Source organism: Phacochoerus africanus, chromosome 14 (genome assembly GCF_016906955.1).
Source record: "Phacochoerus africanus isolate WHEZ1 chromosome 14, ROS_Pafr_v1, whole genome shotgun sequence".
Taxonomy (NCBI): domain Eukaryota; kingdom Metazoa; phylum Chordata; class Mammalia; order Artiodactyla; family Suidae; genus Phacochoerus; species Phacochoerus africanus.
The window spans coordinates 12,691,565-12,711,952 of record NC_062557.1 but is presented as its reverse complement, the minus strand read 5'-3'; the positions used below and the strand labels follow the sequence as shown (position 1 = coordinate 12,711,952).

Sequence of the window (20,388 nt, the reverse complement as noted above, 5' to 3'; positions counted from 1 at the left end):
TAAATTCTGTGTGAAAAAAGAAAGCAATGGCACTAGTTTGAAATGCCAGGTAAAAATATAAATAAAATCCTTGACCTTATGTCAGATTTGGAAAGTATATTCATCAGTTTGTTGCACTATGATATTTTCTAAGTGTTAGGAACTGGAGAAGGGATAAAACTTAAGAGTGTTTTTATCTATTTGCCTACATTCTTTTCCTTTTTTGCTTCTTTATGGACATCGGGATCAAGGTAGTTCCTATTCTTATTTACCATTCTTAGAGGTGAGACTAAAACAATGAAAGGTGAAGTAAAATGCTGGTAGTAAAAGCACTAAAAAAAGTTAGTTAGACATGGGTGAGTAAAAACTGAATTTGAGTGTATAGGAAATGTACCTCAACTGTAAGAAAAGTGGATATACATATTCTCGCTTCAGTTTGGTTTTCTTTTTTTCCCCTTGATTAGCACTTTTTTTTCCCTGCTTGCTAACTTTCCTACATTTTGGTTATTTCTCTAGGGTTTTTTTTTTTTCCTTTTTGAGGGGAGATGCATTTAGAAGTATATAATAATAATTAAATTTCATTAAATGATTCATTTTATAGCGTCTAATATCATATAAATTAATGGTATAACATATTCATGCGATTTTGGACACACTTTGAGCTGACTTTCCTAATTCCTAGGAGCAGAACTGGATATAAAAGAGGCCTGTTAGGTCTCATCTTCCCATCATGCCTCTGGGAGTTCTTGTTATTGTGAATGAAAATGACAGGAGGACACTAGTGGGGGGGATGCAGGGATGTACTCACCTGAAGTTGCTCTGTTGCAGTGTGGTGGGGAGGTGAACTGTACTGTATCAACAGGTCAAGTTACTGATGGCTTCTGTCTGCTATACTTTATGACAGTTTAATCTCTGGATTATATTTTAGAGAACCACCTAATTTATTACTTACAGTCTCCTTATGAGCTGGTACATGAAAATTCAAAGCAGATAACATTTCTTTCAGTAATCAATTATTCTAGTGTATTTAATATTTTGTACACTAAAGTATAATTTTTACATCTTTTTGGGGAAACCATTTATGAGATTAGCTGAGATAGACTTGCAAAAATACTGCACTCTTCTAAAAAAAGTGTGTGTTCTAAACATGAAACAATGTAATCTACTAAAATATTTTAAATTCATTTGCAGATTTTAGAAAGAAAGAATAATGAAATAGAAGAAATGAAAACTTTATACAAAAAGAAGCAAAATGAAACAGAGGAGACTATTAGAAAACTTGAAAAGAAAGGTGATGTGTTATTGTTACATAAATCTTTTAATAACTTTTTTTTAGTGTTTGTATAAAGTAAAATTTTATTTCTGACCTTTCGTAGTTTGAGAAGGGAATGTTTCTGTGGGTTTCCATCAGTGGATGTGTCGATGTGAGCTTCCTTATAAGTTAAGAAAAACTCGTGTGTGTGTGTGTGTGTGTGTGTGTGTGAGAGAGAGAGAGAGAGAGAGAGGAACGCAGTGGTGGTTGGTAGGGTTCAAGAGTTGGAAGAGTTTGTAACTGTTACTCCTTCTTAACTCTTCTGTTATGGACAGAACAAACATTTAAAAAGTATTCCCCATTTACACTTTCATTATGAAGGAAAAGAGGGCATATACTCAAGTGTTAAATTATCTATGATTATAGGTCAAAACATTAGAGAAGTGTTGAAAATATTTTTGGGGAAAAGAACTTCAAAAATTTTTAAGGTTTGATTAGTTGGAATAGGAATACTGACATTGGTAAGTTGTGGGGCGGATGCTGCAAAGCTGTTTAGCTAGAGTGGATATCCTATACATTAAGAGAGAGATTGAAAAAGACTGAGATAGGAGACTTGGCATGACTTAAGCATGACTTTGGATTTCAGATTTAGAAGTTTCAAGTTTATCCTGTAGATGCTGTGGAGTCAGAGATTTTTGAGAGGTGAGTTTTAGGACCTCATATTTTAGGTGGAGTAGCCTAGTAGCAGTGGGCATGCCAAGCATGATGAGACCAACAGAATGGAGAGAGAGAGAGACCGAGAGCGAGGGAGTGCCTTCCATTCGCCAGAAAACACTCTCTAGTCCCAGCCCTGCTCTTTGTGTCTGCTGTGGGATATCAGCAAGTCTCTGCACCTCGGCTTACTCATGATAAAATGGTGCAGCTAGATGAGTAATCTATAGAAAGTCCCTTCAACACAAGAATGTCATGCTTTCATGCTTCTGTAATTTTGTGTGTAAGGTGATAAGGACCCAGAATGTGTGAATGATGGCGGTGGGGTAGTGAGAATAGAACTGAAGAAGAAATTTTGGAGGATTTGGTGAATGAAAAGATATAAATGATGAGTCAAGAGGAAAGTTTTCATTTAGGATTTCCATACAGAACTTACTGACTCTCCCAAACCATCGAACCCCAGCATATCTGAGACAATGGTAATGCCCTTTAAATTTAGGATGGCAGTTACATAAATAAATTAACTAATGAAATAGATATTTTTAGGTTTATCTCCAGGCTTGAATGTTGATTAAAGTAATTAGAAATATGTTTGGATTCTTTCTCCAAATATCAGTGGCTACAAAAATATTTTAAATTTACTTCTAGGTTTTTGTTTCTAATCCTAATTGAAACGAGACGATTTAAAGCTGTGTTAGATTTTAAAATATTATTTTTTAAGGCTTTTTGAATTGCAAACAGATCTTAGTTTCAACAGTAGGTTAACTTGGATTCTTCTCCTTCTCCCCTTGTTTGTGGCACAGTTGAGATACAAGAGTGAAAGACATTTCTATGTAAACGTTTATGAAAATTTTGCTATCTTGATGTAAGTGAATAAGAATATATTCAATAAGCTATGAAAATATTAGATTCAAGCAAATAAACAGTTGAATTTATTTTGCCATCCAGATGACATAGGTATATATTGAGCACATTTTCACTTGAATCAGTCACAGTTTAAGTCATTTTTAAAAAGAAGATAAAAATGTAAATGATTTATAAGGGAAATCTTTTATATAATTTAAAGCATATTTTGTTTCAGTCACATAAACTTTGGCAACGCTTTTAACGTCTCTAGGAGCAACAGCATATTGGCATGATGGGTTCCTTTATCTATATATCGGTTGAGTACTTACCTAGATGGCGCTCTTTTGCTCTGCAGATAAGAAGTTGAAATGTCTTTCTCCTCAGGAAATAATCAAGTAAACTATTATAACACATACTGCAGTAAGTGGTTTAATGGAGAGATTCACCGGGAATAGAGAGGAGTTCCTGAGGAGGAGTCTGGTTGGCGAATGCCTCATAAGGAAGGTGTTACTTGAATTGAGACTAAGAATGCGTAGGAGTTTTTCAGCAAGAAGGGAGGGGCATTCCAGGCGGATAAATGATCATGTTTAGGCAATGATATATGAAAGGATATGGCCTCGGGAATCTGCAGATTGGTTGGTGCGTTTACAAGTTTAAAAATATGAAAGTGGCAAAAGATAACAGCCATACAGCAGTCGGATTGTGAGAGCTGTTTTCCATGTTAGAGGTTTTTGGCCTTTATCTTGCAGAGTAGGGAACTGTGGATGATTTTAGGTCTGGGAGTAACTTTACAGGATTTGTACTACAGAAAGGCCTCTTTAAAGCAATGGAGGCCCCGATGGCGGGGAATGGTACTGAGGCCAGCACACTGTTAAAATTGTCTCGGAAGTGAATAATGATGGACGCAACCAAAGTGGCAGAAATGCAGAAAAAGGAGTGGAAGGGATAAGAGATATTTTAGGAGGGAGAACTGAGAAGACTTGGTGTAAAATGGAATTACCTTTTAACTGGTTCGCTGTGTTTTTCATCACCGAACTCTTCTGTAGTAGCTAAAATTGGTTTAACTATGTTTTCATCATTTTCGACAGTTCAGACCCTTATACGTGAATGTCAAGTTATCAGAGAGACCAAAGATAACCAGATTGCAGAGTTAAAAAAGATATGTGAACAAAGTACAGAATCTCTGAATAATGATTGGGAGAAAAAGGTAAGCTACATAAAATAAAATAGTAATGGAAAATATAAAGGGATGTGCCTTAGAGTAATTATAAAAATCGTGGATGTTCACAGAATATATAGAGAAGTTTGAAAAAATAAATTATTATTCTAGACTATCTAGAAATATCTTTTCATGTTTTGGTATATTTTCTTCTGGAAGTTTAATGGTTTATAAAATAGTTTTCATTTAGAAAATTTACTTTTGACTAATTCTTGAATTAAGGTTCTGAATTTTTTTTTTTGTCATAGCCAATAGATGTTAAGCAAAATTAGTAAGGCTATAGCAGTAGAATAATTGTGGAATTAAACTGTTCAAGTTTTGGATGTAGGCCACTGGATCATTTCTTTCCTGAAATCTCAGATAACACAATATTTATAGTATAAATTTGTTTGTTTGTTGTTTTGGCCATGCCTGCTGCATGTGGAATTTCCCGGGCCGGGGATCAAACCTATGCCACAGTAGTAACCAGAGCCACAGCAGTGACAACACTGGATCCTTAGCCCACTGAGCCACCAGAGAACTCCATAAGTTTGTTTTTGATGTAAACAAAGTCAGTAGCAGATGTGTTATTCTTAGAGGAGCACTTAATTTAATTAATAAAAGTATTTTCATAAAATGTAGCAGTGCCAAGGGTAATGTACAAAAAATGTTCATTATGAACAAGCTTTACATAGTCATATAGCACTTTCACTTAGGAGCCCTTAGCCATTAATCAAAATTAAAGTATGCAGTTAAAATAATTGAAGAGTTCCCATCATGGTGCAGCAGAAACGAATCTGACTAGGAACCATGAGGTTGTGGGTTCAATCCCTGGCCTCGCTCAGTGGGTTAAAGATATGGCATTGCCGTGAGCTGTGGTATAGGTCGCAGACGCAGCTTGGATCCTGTGTTGCTGTGGTGTAGGCTGGCAGCTGTAGCTCTGATTAGACCCCTAGCCTGGGAACTTCCATATGCCTTGGGTGTAGTCCTAAAAAGACAAAAGACAAAAAAAAATTTAATATGTTATTCTCTGAGGTATTCTCTCATAAAGACCTTTGATTATTAGCTTGCCCTGATACTCTCTTGATAGTCTGCGTTCAGGATCTTTTACTGAGAGTTCTGATGCCTTCCCACGCAGACACTTGGTCTGACGTGTCCTGGTGATGGTACCTTCAGTGCCAGTCTGGGAAATGCCCATGTTCATGTGGGCAGAGTTAGCTCTTTTCTAGTTTTCATTTATGGTTTTATCTTTTGTGTAAATATGGCATATATTTGTGTTTGCTGCAGATACATTGTGTTCATAGCAGGCCACCTGCCTCCCTTTATCTAAATTCCCTAGTTCCTTACTTCCCAGTTTGAACTGGTGAATATTTGAAAAGGCTTCTGCCTCTACTTACGTTCAAGGGTACATTTCACTCTTTCAGCTGGATTAGCAGCTCTTTCTTACAGTTAGACGATAATTAGTGGCTGTGAAAGCACTGCAGACATGGTCGAAGGTCTTTTTTTATGTGAAGTAGAATGCCTGTAAATCTGGAAAGAGGTGAATACCTGGTGCAAGCAGGGTAGGTGCCAAAAATTAGTAAGCAGATGATAGACTTACTTTGTGATTTAGCAGTCAACCGTTTAAAATTTGTTGAGCATCTGTATAGATGATGATGTGTGAGTGTGTGCGTGTGCGCGCGCGCATGCATGTGCACGTGCCAGTATCCTTCTAATAGAAATCTCCATCCTGTAGCTCTCACTTTTAAGTCCCAGTTATCCAACTACCTAGTTAAGATTTCTCCTTGATCTAAATTCCACCATTCTCCCCAAACTCCAGCTTCATCCTTTATTACTAAAGCAGTCTCCTCATAAGGGTTTTCCCGATTTCCCTCTTCCCTATGGTGTTGGCATCCACTCAGCTGCTCAGATTCTTTCTTTTGCCTCGCCTCTCATATCTAATCACTTGCCACTAACGTTCGTTCTGTTTATTGTGCATTTATTCACCACAGTCCTCCCCTACTTCCAGAGACCATTGTTCCCGGCCTGGATCTGCTGTAACGGGACTCTTGGCACCTCTTCAGTCCGTGCCCTGTAATACCGCCACGTTGGTGGTCTTTCTGGAACACACCTCTCATTTTCCTCATCACCATTTGAATCACCCCAGTGGTTCCCAGCTGTCCTTACATTTACAAGGCTCTTCAAGATTGAGATGCTGGTGATCTTTTAAACCTCACCTTCTGTCGTAATCCCGCTCCCCTTCTCATATACTTTTCTACTAGCTGTACAAATTTTTTCCAGTTATCTGACTATACCATGCTGTTTTAAATCTATGGGCCTTTAAAAAAATTGAGTTATGATTTTTACACATAAAATTTACCCTCTTAGGAGTTCCTATCATGGCTCAATGGAAATGAACCTGACTAGTATCCATGAGGATGTGGGTTCGATCCCTAGCCTTGCTCAGTGGGTTAGGGATCTGGCGTTACTGTGAGCTGTGGTATAGGTCGCAGATGTAGCTCAGATCCTACGTTGCTGTGGCTGTGGTGTAGGCCAGCAGCTGTAGTTCCGATTTGACCCCTAGGCTGGAAACTTCCTTATGCTGCACCTGTGGCCATAAAAAAATTATCCTCTTAAAGTGTACATTTCAATGGTTTTCAGTGTATTCACAAAGTTGTGCCAACATCAGCACTATATTAATTTCCAGGACACTTCCTATTAGCCCAGAAAATACCTGCTGCCCATTAGCAGTCACTTTCCATTTTCCCTGTCTCCACCCTCTTGCAACCACTACTCCACTTTCTCTTTCTATAGTTTTGCCTATAAAGTCATACAATATATGACATTTTGTTACTGGCTTCTTTCCCTTATAATGTTTTTAAGTTTCGCTGATATTGTGGCACGAATTCATAGTTCAATCAGTATTATGGTCAAATCATGTTCCTTTGTATTGATATACCACATGTTATCACTTAGTGGATATTTGAATGGATTATACTTTTTGGATATCATGAGTAATTTTGCTATAAAAATTTGTGTACAAGTTTTTGTGTGGACCTGTGTTTTCATCTTTCTTCTCTACTGTATAAGGAAAACCCTCCCTGCATTTTCCTTTACTCACACCCTCATCATACTTCTGACACCAAACGTGTGGGTTTTCTGCACATCAAGCAGTTGTCTTTGCCACCGGTTGGATGTCTTCTAATTCACTTAAATTTTGACAACTATTTACCTAGAATTAGCATCAGAACCCCCAAGTTAAGGGCTCAGTCCCACAGGGGTGCTCCCACTTCGATGTCATTTGAAAGTTCCAAGTTGTTTCCTGTACTTCTGATCAACTGGTCTTAATAGGAGTTCCCACCAACCCCTCCGTTGGTTCCTTGATTTGGTGGAAGGGCTCACAGAACTTAGGGAAACACTTACATTTACCATTTCATCACTAAGGATATAATAAAAGATGCAAATGAACAGCCAGGTGAGGAGATGCACAGGGCAAGGTAGGTGGGAGGGGCATAGAGCTGCCACCCCACTCCTGGCACCATGTGTTCAATGGCCTGAAAGCGCTCCAAATAGCTTACTTTTGGGATTTTTATGGAGGCTTTATTATGTAGGCATGATTGATCAGAAACTTAATCTTTAGCCTTTTTCCCTTTCCTGGAGGTGAGGAGTGGGGCTGAAGGTTACAAGTTTCTAATTATGGCTTGATCGTTTGGGTGACCAGCCCCCATCCTGATGCTACCTAGAAGCCCACCAGGAGTCACTTCATTGGAACAAAAGACTCTCCTGTCACCCAGGAAATTCCAAGGGATTTAGGAGTTCTGGGTCAGCAACTAGGGTCAGAAACCAAATATTAGAACGAAAGATGCTTCTAGTGTTCTTATCACTTAGAAAATTACCAGAGTTTTAGGACCACTGTGCCAGGAATTAGGGGCAGAGACCAATATATCTATTTCCTATGATTTTATAGGTATATACTTAGGAATGAGATTTCTGGGTTAAGTGCTAACTATGTTTAGCATTTCCAGAGGGTTGACTGTGCTGCACCATTTTCTGTATGGGACTTGAGCATATGCGGTGCTTCTGGAACAAATGCCCTGTGGATACCGAGGGACAACTCACCTAAGTGTTGGTCCTCTCCGGTTCGAATATTAGACCAAATACACCTGTTTGATCCTCTGTAAATGAATCCACCAAGTTATAGCATACTTGTCATGTTGACCCTTGTGGTCTCATGTAAATTCCCTGGAGGAGTTTTCAAGCACTCGGACTGATTTACAGAACCCTCTCCACTTCAGCAGGCACAGGCCTTTATAAAGCGATGTGGGATGCACCTGAGAAGGCTCTGTGCACTACTGGGCTCCTACGAACAGTAGGTTTTTGACATTCAGTGGGTGGATGTTGTGGGACCTTTGGGAGACCACAGACATGAAGAAACCACAACAACAGGAGTGTTAACACAAAGTTCTACCTGACTCGTTTACATCCCTCAGTCAACAGCTACAAACAGCACTGAAAAATAGGCACTGTGGGCTTGTTCATGTACCAGCTGAGTGACCGACTTGTAAATAGTAGACGTAATGCCAGTGTAAAAGGTATACTCTGGCAAAAATACAAATGCAACATATAGCAAGGATTTGGGGGCCACTTACAAGTAGTCAAAATTGCCTACGTTAAATTTGTGAAACCCGAGGATCTTCTCTGTGGCTGCTGCTGAGCCATCCTTGCTTCTCCTGTTCAGCTGGAGACTGGGAGAGTTCTGGGACCCTCATCACTAATTGACATAATTATTGCCTGCTTCCTGCCTCTCATTTCCACCATCACTCAGGCTTTTCTCTGTTCCTCTGGTATTGCCCCAGCCAAATAAAGGTCTCCATGCCTGTCTGTCTCTCTGATTCATGAATGGGAAATAAAATATATCTTTTAGACTGTCTTGGACTGCTCTCCCCACCTTGAATGAGCCTGGGATCGGATGCAAGGGACAGGATGAGATGCTGAATTCCACTCCCGTTAAAATAAAATGAACAAATGCCCACCAGGCTGGGAGCACAGGTTTCTTCTTCCCTTTGGAAGCTGTCCATTGAACTTTGTTTTCCTTACCTTAGTTATCGGGATATTTTAGGGCTCCATCCCTGTACACAGTGTATACATCATCTTCATAAAGAAAGACTGTATACATGAAGACACAGAGTATACAGATGTCCCTCGAGAACTCGATTTGATTTATAAATGCCATCCTTGTGTCCAATTCTGTATAGATTACGGAATGGATAAAAATAGTTTCTTGTTGGGAGTTATGGTAAAGGATAAAGCTTTTTAAACATACTCTTGTGCAAAATTTCATGCACGTAAGATGAAAATACAGGCAGTGTGATAATATTCCTAATCAAGAACAACATAGTAAGTATTTCTGTTTTAGATTTCAGGCTAATACTAGTGTTGTTTAGCTGATGCATCGTTATTATCTGTCTGATTTATTTACTATTTCTACCATAGGTGGATAATTCCCTTTAATATTTATTTATCCATTAAAAATTTCAATTCAGGAAAGTAAACAAAAAATGGTTTCTTAATCATGCTTTTTTTTTGCCATTTCTTGGGCCTCTCCCACGCCATACGGAGGTTCCCAGGCTGGGGGTCAAATCGGAGCTGCAGCCACTGGCCTACGCCAGAGCCACAGCAATGTGGGATCCCAGCTGTGTCTGCAACCTTCACCACAGCTCACCGCAATGCCAGATCCTTAACCCGCTGAGCGGGGCCAGGGATCAAACCCGCAACCTCATCGTTCCTAGTCAGATTCATTAACCACTGAGCCACGACAGGAACTCCTAATCAAGCTTTTTATGTGGTGTCTTTACTTTGAATGTTTATGAATTTTATATCTTACGTTGTTCAGGTCATCGTATAAGTAAATAGAGAAATAGAGGAAAGCATTTTTTTTCCTGAATGGCAAAATAGTCTATTCTGTAATAGCAATGAAAGAGTCAACCCTTGATTTCACCGTGTAGCTCCACAATGCTGTAGCTGAAATGGAAAAGGAGAAGTTTGAACTTCAAAAGCGGCACACTGAAAATATTCAAGAATTGCTTGAGGACACGAACATACGTCTGAATAAAATGGAGGGTGAATACATGGCGCAAACACAGTCCACAGTAAGTCCTTTCTTCTTTTCTTTTCTTGTCGTGTTTATAAACTGTCCTCTTCGTATCCGTGTCCCCCTGCTTCCAGGATGTGTGCAGTGCATCAATAAGTGTGTTACAGAATTAAAAGAAAACACCTCACCTTCCCACTCGACACAGATTTATATGCGACAGTGGATGGTCTTTTGAAGTTTGCTGTGGGATTTCACTCTGGATAGTTTGATGTCATTTTTTTTCTTAAACCCCCAGAGGCTTTTACAAATCTTTTTTGTTTTTTTCACTGACTTTTAGTCTAGAGATAATTTCTTTTCTGTTTTGTTTGCTTCATTCTTTTTTTTTTTTTTGTCTTTTTGCCATTTCTTGGGCCGCTCCTGCAGCATATGGAGGTTCCCAGGCGAGGGGTCGAATCGGAGCTGTAGCCGCCGGCCTACGCCAGAGCCACAGCAACGCGGGATCCGAGCTGTGTCTGTAACCTACACCACAGCTCACGGCAACACCAGATCCTTGACCCACTGAGCAAGGGCAGGGATCAAACCCGCAACCTCATGGTTCCTAGTCGGATTCATTAACCACTGCGCCATGACGGGAACTCCCTGTTCTGTTTGCTTCATTCTTTCTAACTGAAGGTTTGATTGTTTTTCTGAAAATATTTAATGCTAGTGTGAAGGCCATCAGATTGGGAGACAGGAGTTGTGTGACCAGTCAAAGACAGATGTTCTCAGTAGATTCCTCTTGACTGAGGAACCAGACACAGATATCACATGGGTAAACTCCAGAAGTTCCCTTCGTAAAAGGGTGCGGAAGGAGGTCGCCATAGCACCCAATTTGGGAGGCCGCTATCTGTCTACAGGGAAGGGTGGACGGCCCCCTGAAGAGGCCCCTCATGAGCGCCTGGTTGCAGAGGGCAGGTCTGGGGGAATGAATATCTTTAGCGTTTTATAAGCTGACACACGTAAGCCTGGAACAGGTAGGCTGGTGGGCATGTGGCCTGGGGCTCCTCACATCTGAGGCAAGTGTACCTCATCAGTCTTGTTCCACATGTACCATGTGACCTTGAGGCGTGGTAGAGCCTTGTGTCCTAGCCTGAACCTACCTCCCTTACCACTCAGCCCACCCAGGCCAGCCTGGCGTGGGCCAGAGTACTTCCTCGAATTTCAAGATATGGAATTTGGACAAGAGTCAGTTACCCAGGCAGATCTTGGAAACCCCTAGACCAGCTCTAGAGCCTGTCTCATAGGGTTAAAGAAATGAGAAGCAGGACCCACAGTGATTTGAAACCTGGACTTTAGGGTCTTGGGCTCAAATTCAGCTTCTTAATAGCCTGAGTACCATGTAAACTCTTCAAGTGTTAATTTTTCTCATCTCTCAGTAGTAGTGAAATGTAATATATATTGTTAGAAATATTCAATAATGTAAGTTATATAAATTAAGTTACATAATAAATACTCAATAGATAATTGTTAATATTGTTTTTGAAACTGTAATATAAGATTAATAATCAAGAAAGCCACATAAATGAGAAAGTACTCAATTTAAGAAGTTAATCAATGTTTGCTTGAAGATGGTGGTTGAAAGTATTGGGCTCCATTCCCTCCCACAAAAATGATAGTAAGGCCTTAAGGAAAAAAGTGTAACCAGGAGTTCCCATCGTGGCTCAGTGGTCAATGAATCAGACTAGGACCCATGAGGTTGTGGGTTCAATCCCTGGCCTTGCTCAGTGGGTCAAGGATCTGGCGTTGCCATGAGCTGTGGTGTAGGTCGAGGGACGTGGCTCAGATCCCGCATTGCTGTCGCTCTGGTGTAGGCCGGTGGCTGCAGCTCGTATTAAACCCCTAGGTTGGGAACCTCCATATGCCACGAGAGTGGCCCTGGAAAAGGCAAAAAGACAAAAAAAAAAGAAAAGAAAAGAAGAGAAAAAGGCATCATAAGAAGGATGAAGAGAATGTAAGAGCAATAAAATTTTGGAGTTGGAAAGGTGATGGATGAGTGGAAACTGACCCAGATGGTTCAAGAAAGCAAAACCCTCAGTGGGCACTGGGGAAATCTAGGAAGCCGGCTGAAACACACGTGGGTCTTCCAGCAGCTCGGGACCCATCAGCCCCCATCACCTCCGGAAGAGGGGGTGCAGGGAGTGCTTCAGCACATGATAGCTAGACAGTTGGATGAAGCAGCAGCTAGATGTTGAATTGGGGTGATGAATCCAAGTGGGTTTATGTACGGTTCCTTCTACTTTTAAATATGCTTGAAATGCCCCATTACAAAACACTTTTTAAAGGCAAAATGAACAACAAAACTCCCAGCAAGGTCTTCATATTCTCTCCTCACTTGTTGAAGCACGGGCCTGGCTCGCCCCCACCTCAGCAGAGGCTGGGAGGTTGCCTTCTGAAAAGAATGAAGCTGTCTCTGGCCTGGGGGACGTGGGACACAGCAGTTCTCCGAGTGCGGGAGCGCATCCTGGGGAGTCCTGGAGACCACCTAGAAGCGAGAGTGGCCACTTGTAACCCTCTCCTCACATCCCACCACAGAAAAAAGCAATAAAATCAAGCCACTTGTAAGGGGAACAGTATTAAGCCAACCTCAGATTTCTTTATTTCAATATCGGATGCCAGGAGACAGTGGAGCAACACTAAAAGACAAAGCATTGCCTGAGAAGGTTTTTAAAGTGAAGGATACAAGAAGTTTCGAACAGCAGCAAATATCTTTGGTTTTTATATATGTTAAATGTCCATCCAGTGTGTCCAGATGTGAGTTGGGGAGCATTCTTTGAGCCCTTTAAATCTGTGTTTTCGTTTTTCTTCAATTCTGAGAAATTCATTTACATTATTTCTTCAAAAAGATCTATCCTTCCTACCCTTAGGTCTTATTTTAGGTTTCTGTCTCGTATTTTCCTATCTTCCACTCCCAGGATAGTTTCCCATTCTGATCTTATTCTTACCAATTAATTTTTTGGTAAATTTCCTTCTGCTGTAGTTACTGTTTTGTTTCTAATTGTACCTATTCCACCATTTATTTCAATTATTATTTTTTTCATGTCCAGTATTTTAATTTGGTTTTTCTTCTTCTCCTTCTCCTCCTTTTTCTTATTCAACAATTTCTTGTTTTTCACATTAATATATTCTTTATATTCTTAAATATACTTATTAGGGTTATTTAAAACTCTTGGTTCATCTGTTTTAATAATTTGCCTTCAGAATATTATATATTACATATTACTACCTTATAGATTTATTTTAAATTATGGTTGTTATGTATCATAGTATTATTTATATACACCTCTATTGCTGGCTTTCATAGTTTTCTGAAAATGTCTAGTTACTCTATAATGTGAGCTCATGTCTTTGGGGGTTATCTGTTATTCTAATGTGTATTGGGGAAAAGCTGAAGACTAGATCCTTGTGTGGATAAGTTATGCTTTAAGTGGTGAGCCTCAGGAAAGAGTGCCTCAGAAAGCATGGGACCACTGCTGAACCCTCAATGGCAACTTCCCACTTGTAACACACAAACGTCTCTAACTCTAAGGGAAATGCAACTTTGAAGAGAGGGACTATGCCTTGACTGCAGTATATCAAACCTCAAGCTTTGGAGGGAGAGATCTTCTTTTGATAAAGGAGTTAACTTCGTCAGATTTATCAGTCTTGCATAATTAGTGCTTTTATATTTTGTTAAATCTTTATCCAGTGCACGTGCAGAAAGGTTCACCTGTATATTCTATTAAAAGCTTTAAAGTTTTGTTTTTAGCATTCTTAACCCATCTGGAGGTATTTTTGTGACTGGTGTGAGATAGGGATCTAATTTCATTATTTTCCACGTGGATCGCCATCTTCCCCACACGCCCCTGCCCCCATGCCTGCTTTGGAGTGATTCCTCCTTTGTTCATCGATCAGCCGTCAGCTATCAAACTACCATGTATGTGAGGGTCTCTGTTCTAGTTGATTAGCTAATTTCCCTCCCTCTGCTGATATCATACCATCATCATCATCATAGCTTCATAATTACTCTTGATGTCCGATGGAGAAGTCTTCCTTCCCTTGGCAATCAGAAGGGTCTGGATTACGCCGAGTCCTTTTCTTCTATATACACGTTTAGAAACAGTTTTCCAAGTCAATAAAGAAAATAAAATGCTAGGGTCTCTTGAACATCTTTTGTAATGTTTCTTCCTGAGTCTTTTATATGGTTGTCATATAAAAATTTTATATATTTGTTGTATAAAAGACTCAGGAATAAATATATATGTCTTAGATCCTTTAACTCTTAACATGTTTGTAATATTTTATTATAGTTTATTGTGTCTTGATTAGAACTTGCATAAAATGTTAAATAATGGTGATGATAGTGGACTTAAAAATAAAATCATAATTGAAAATTTATAAAAGAGGTATAGCCAAGAAAATGAATGTGTACATAATAAAGTTCCTCTTATTAGAGGTGTATGAGAGTGCTCAATCTTCCATATCTTGGGGCCAACAATGGGGATCTTGATTGAAAACAAACCAACCAAAACTTTGCCGACTTGATAGGCATGTTAGTTTCCTAGGTGGCTGTGACAAATCACCACAAACCAGGTATCTCAGAAGAGCAGAAACGTATTGTCTCACAGTTCTGAAGGCAAGAAGCCTGAAATCAAGGTGTCAGCAGGGCCCTTCCCTCTCTGAAGGCTCTAGAGGAAGAGGACCAGCCTTCCTCGCCTCTTCCCATCTGTTTTGCTTTTGTTATCTTTGTTTTTTGATTATAGCCTTCCTAATGGGTACGAGGTGGTATCTCAAAGTTGTTGGTTTTGGTTTGCTTTTTCCTAATGATGCGTGATGCTTAAGATCTTTTTATATGCTTGTTGGCCATTGTGTACCATCTTCTGGGAAATGCCTATTCAAGTTCTTTGCCTTTTTTGTGATTGAAATTGTTTGGCTTTGTGTCGTTGTTGTTGTTGAGTTGTAGGACTTCTTTATATATTCTGGGTGTCAGTATCATCCTTATCATGATTATATGTGATTATTTAGTTACCTCTTTAAAGACCCTGCTTCCAAATACAGTCACATTTTGAGGTACTAAGGAGTTAGGATCTATGAGCTTGGATGAGGACACAGTTTAGCTCACAACAATTACATGAATTAACAAAAACGTAGCATGCTATACAAAAATGAAAAAGCAAAAAAAAAGACAAAAATGAAAAAGCATAAGTAATTTTTGGCTCATGCAAGTTAACAGTATTTCATAATTGAATTAATTCGTACACCACAAACATTTACTAAGCAGCCAACGTGTCCCAGGCATTGATTGGACCCTAGAGATAGAGTGGTAAACCAGAAGTCCCTTCCACAATGGTCACATTTCTGTGGGGGTGACATCCAGTAAACAGCTACAGATGTCATCCAGTAGTGACGAGTGGTGTGATGAAGAAGTCAGGGTAAGACATGCATTTAAGTGGCAATATCATTCTCAAAAGGGCGAGAACTGGTTCTTGGGATTAAAAAAAAAATCTAGATATTACAATCATTGGTGACCCTCCAGTGGGCACAGTTTTATAAACAGCAAGTCTGTGGTTTTAAAATTTCATGTTAAGGGAGGATTAGAAAAAAATATCTAAAATGGTTTCTTAATTAAGCAATGGCAATAATTTAAAAAAAAAAAAAAGCTCGAGCAACACTGGTGCAAGGGAATAAAGCAGAGCCAAATGGTCCTGTAGACAAGGTGCCAGAAAGCCTTTCTGAAGGTGGGATGTTTACACAGAGACTTGAAGAAGTATGGGGGAAGCCGTGCAATCATCTGGGTCAGGCGTCTCAGCCAGAAGGAACAGCCGGTGCAAAGATCCTCAGACTGGGATGGGGTGGGCAGGTTCCGAGAAGAGCAGGGACCAGTGTGGATGGAACCCTGTGAGCAAAAAGGCAAGTGGGAGGAAAATTCGTCAGGGGACAAATCAGTGAAAAAGCTTGTAGATTATTGTAACTAATCCTTTAAAAAAAAAAAGCCAGTTTTATCAAAGAATAACTTATAACTATATAAGTTTTTTATATACCATAAAATTCCCCATTTTAAAGTGTACAATTCAGTGAAGTTTTGGTATATTTGTATTGAGTTTGTAATGGATGGAGTTCATGAAAGTGGTTGCATTGGGCCACTATTTTTAAAGTGTCTGTCTTGTTCTACGTGGAGAACAAACTGTGAGCAGCCAAAGGATGAGAGCCAGGAGACCAATTAGCAAGCTGTTGTCAGGTCCGAGTGGGAGAAGTGGGTTGTCTAGAGGTGAGACCTGCCAAATGTTGATACTGCACGGTGGGGTGGGAAAGGCTGAAAGTGCATCAAGTTCATTAGGGGGAAAAAAAAATATAGGATGTATTTTTTGGATAAACAGCATATTGATGATTTCAGCCATGAGCAAAAATAAAATTTATATCTGAAATACATCTTCATCATTTCAGCATCCTATATTTTCACAAACGCGAATAAATAATTTTAGAGTTATAATTTATGAAACATATCAATTGCCTAAAATGTTGAGTGCATTGCTATATTTTGTTAGTTAAATATCATTAAGAGAGTAATAGCTTTCACATGGAATTTTTCATTTTTATAAATTTGGCATGTAAAGTAAAGTGATACTTTGGGGCCAAGAGGTTACTGTCAGAGAAACTTCATTCTATTTTTAATGAAAGTTGAATTTAAAAATTAGCATTCAGACCTTGTCACTAGGTAATAGTAAATATAGTGAAAAATGGACAGAGTCTGTCAGCAGGGTTGAATTTAAGAATCATCAAAACTAGACAGATCTTGCCGAGCAGCTCCTGATTTAATAATTAAACAAGGTAGAGTTCAAGGCATGGCTTGAGATGAAAGACGAGGCTGTCACTGAGAATTAGTTCCTCTGTTTTCTTCTTTCAGGCTTTTTTCTTTTTTTTTTTGTTGGGTCTTGTTTTGGTGCCATTTATTGTAAGCAGACGCTTGTATGGATTATGAGACATGTCTTTTGGTATTGGCGGGGATTTTCTTGTGTGAAGCTCATAATTAAGCATATAAACACTGGCTTTTTAAATAATGATTTTAATTTTTTTCCATTATAGGTAATTTAAAAAAAACAATTTTTAGAATGTATAAAAATAAAAATTATAGAAAAATTCTTCGAAGCTTGGGGAGGTGACGGTTGTGAAATACAGGGCTCTGTTCATATCAAGGTTTAGACACACAAAGTCTGTGAGTGGTTTTATTGAGATTTTGAGCTTTATTGGTGGAATTCTTTACCCCTTTTTGTACCATGGATGCTGCTGGTGGTCTGGTGAAGTCTGTGTACCCCTTCTCAGAATAATATTTTTAAATTTAATAAAATATGATTGCAAAGGAAAGAAATTATATTGAGTTATAGTCATAGAAATATTAATAAATCAAAGTCATGATAAAGTAATATATATCTGCCCCTAAACTAATGCAACAAATATCAAGATTTAGCGGTGGGCCCAATAACTCCTGTACTTTATGAATAATGATGAGAGTAAACAATATTAGTGATTATCCAACACTGTAATGGACTATAACAATATCTGTGGTTTCTGTTACTCATAGGTATTGCTAATACTACCCTGGTTTGTTGATTGTATTCACAGTTGAAGGGAAATGGCAAAGGCCAGTTAGGGGGCTGAAAGCAAAGATGAGCTGTTTTTTTCCATTCAAATTCTGTGACACTCAGTTCTATTCATAGGTTTGAATCAAATTTAAAGAGTATCAAAAGCCTTTATACACCAGAAATGTTGTGTTAACTAACTATTATTAACTTTATTGTTAGTGCCAGCTCGTCTGTGCTCTGAGATAACTGGGATTTGTCATTTTATCGTCACCACCAGCATTTCTCCTCCAGCCTCATGATTATAAAGAGGAAACTCCCAAATAGCACCGGTTCATTGTTTTAAATAAGATGACCATGTGAAAAATAGATTAAGTCTTTTAGAACAGTTTTAGATTTACAGAAAATTTGAGAAGGTAGTACGGAGAATTCCCATGTAACCTCCCCCCTACGCACACGCACAATTTCCCCCATTTGTAAAATCTTATGTTATTTTCGTTCACTTTTTACAATCAGTGAATCAGTGGGATACATCGCTATTAACCGAGGGCTATAGTTCATAGTCATTTTCCTTAATGTTTACCTGATGTCCTTTTTATTTTCCAGAATCTCATCTAGGATACCACATCACGGCTTCTCCTTTGATGCCTTTTGGTTGTGGCAGTTTCTGACTTTCCTTGTTTTTCACAGCCTTGACCATTTTGAGGAGTACTGGTCAGGAACAGCGTAGAATGCCCTGTACTGGAATTTGCCTCATGTTTTCCTCGTGATTAGACTGGGCTTACGGGCTGAGGCAGGAATTTCAGAGAGGTGAAGTGCCGTTCTTATCGTGTCACGTCCAGGGGACACGCTGTCAGTAACCTCTTTGTGGTTGTTGACCTTGATCACCTGGCTGAAGTAGGGTTTGTCACGTTTTCCATGTGAAGTCACTCCTTGCCTTTCCCTACTTTTCCTCTTTGGAAGGAGGTTCCTGTGTGCAGCCCAGGCTTAAGTGGGGGAGTTAGAGTATCTGTATAAATTATTTGGAGGTTGTCTGCTTGGGAGATTTGTCTCTTCCTCCTCATTTATTAATTTATTCATTTTATTGTTATGAGTATTATTTATTTAAGTTCTGGGTTATAACCCAATACTCCTTTATTTTGATGCTTAAATTGTTCCTTTGGCCATTTGGAGATCTTCCAGTAGCCTCCTCTGCCCTTTGGACCTGCTGCCATCAGTGTGGACTATCTGGAGAATGGTACTAGGCATCACAGTCTGTTTGCTAGGTGTACTCATTACTGCTGGGTGTCATTTCTTTTATGTCCTCTCATCAGACAGAGTATTTGTGTGTATACTGACCTGTGTATAGTGCATGTTAATAAGCGTTAGTATGTGTAACCATCTGTGTCTGTGTTAAGCTAAACATAATTTCTTACTAATGTCTCTAATGCTAAACCACAGAGATTGTTCTAGCCTCCTCCCCCCCTCTGTAAATTGTCAGTCCAGCTGTGGAAACTCGGCCTCTACCATCATCCATCCACTTTCTAATTGTTCAGTTTCAGTATACATGTATCCCCGTATCCGAGCTGTTAACCCATATCCCCATGGGAACCATCGCTGTCAGCGAGAGAATAGTGCTTATGTGTAGTTCCTTTTGCCTTGGGTCTCGCACACTCCACTCATTTCAAAATTGCTTAGGTCATCACCTTTTCCATATCTCTTCAGTGAGATTTTTTTTCATGTATTTGTAATATAACGATATTCTCCTGTCACAGCCTGCATTTCTTGCTGGGATCCCCAAGCTCCTAAATGATTTTTCAGAAAAAAACTCTCATAAAGTAAATTTTATTCTTTGTGCTTTAAAAATGCCGTGGGTTTTGACAAATGCATCTTATCATGTATATACCATTATAGTATCTTACATAATATTTTCACTGCCCAATCACCTGTACTTCATCCTGTTCATCCCTTGCCCTTCTTAGGAGTCCCTGGAAACCACTGATTATTTTTACTGTCTGTAAACAATAGTTTTTTGCATAGTTTTATCTTTTCCAAAATGTATAATTAGAATCATGTAGTATGAAGCCTTTTCAGACTGGCTTCTTTCATTAAGCAGTTATATATTGGAGGTTTCTTCATGTCTTCTTGTTGCTTGATAGCTCATTTCTTTTTATTGCTGAATAATACACAATTATATAAATGTACCATAGCTTGCTTATCCACATACCTATTGAAGGACATCTTGGTTGCATTTAGCTGGTGATTATGGTTGGAGCTTTTTATAAACATTCACTTGCAGGTTTTTGTGTGGTCATAGTTTTCAAATCATTGTGACTCAGAAGTTTGACTAGAGGATGTTCAACTGAAAGAAATCGGTGCATATATGTACCCACGGGTGAAAGTGTCCATAGCCACAATATTTTTAATAGCCAAACTCTGAAAACAGCCAATAAGCGAATGAGATGGGTAATATATTTTAGTTGTATTCCACAATGAAATACTGTACACAGCACTGAAAATGTGTGAACTAGTGCTATACCCCATGACCACGGATGAGGACTCTCCCAAATGTGTAATATGCCTGACCCAAAAAGGTACATCCTCTCTGATTTTATTTAGAGAAAGTTTAGCAAAAGGCAAAGTTAGTTTTTTTGTGATAGGCATCAGAATAGTGGTGACCTTAGTGCAGAGGATAAGCCATAAGACTTCCAAGCAGCTGGTGTGTTTACATCTTGGCTTGGCTCGTGGCTGCTTTCCCCAT

General features: G+C 39.1%; 1 protein-coding gene across 5 annotated transcripts in view; it reads left to right on the top strand.

Moving 5' to 3' along the window:
- CEP112 (centrosomal protein 112) overlaps window positions 1–20,388 on the top strand; it is a 471,778-nt gene that overhangs the window by 68,696 nt on the left and 382,694 nt on the right. For all 5 annotated transcript variants that reach the window (XR_007131880.1, XM_047758132.1, XM_047758130.1 and 2 more), the window contains exons 10-12: window positions 1,171–1,270; window positions 3,877–3,995; window positions 9,971–10,114. Coding sequence is in view for 4 of the 5 variants with exons in the window: in XM_047758132.1 (XP_047614088.1) it covers window positions 1,171–1,270; window positions 3,877–3,995; window positions 9,971–10,114 (363 nt within the window). In the remaining variant the exon portion in view is untranslated. The remainder of the gene's footprint in view (window positions 1–1,170; window positions 1,271–3,876; window positions 3,996–9,970; window positions 10,115–20,388) is intronic.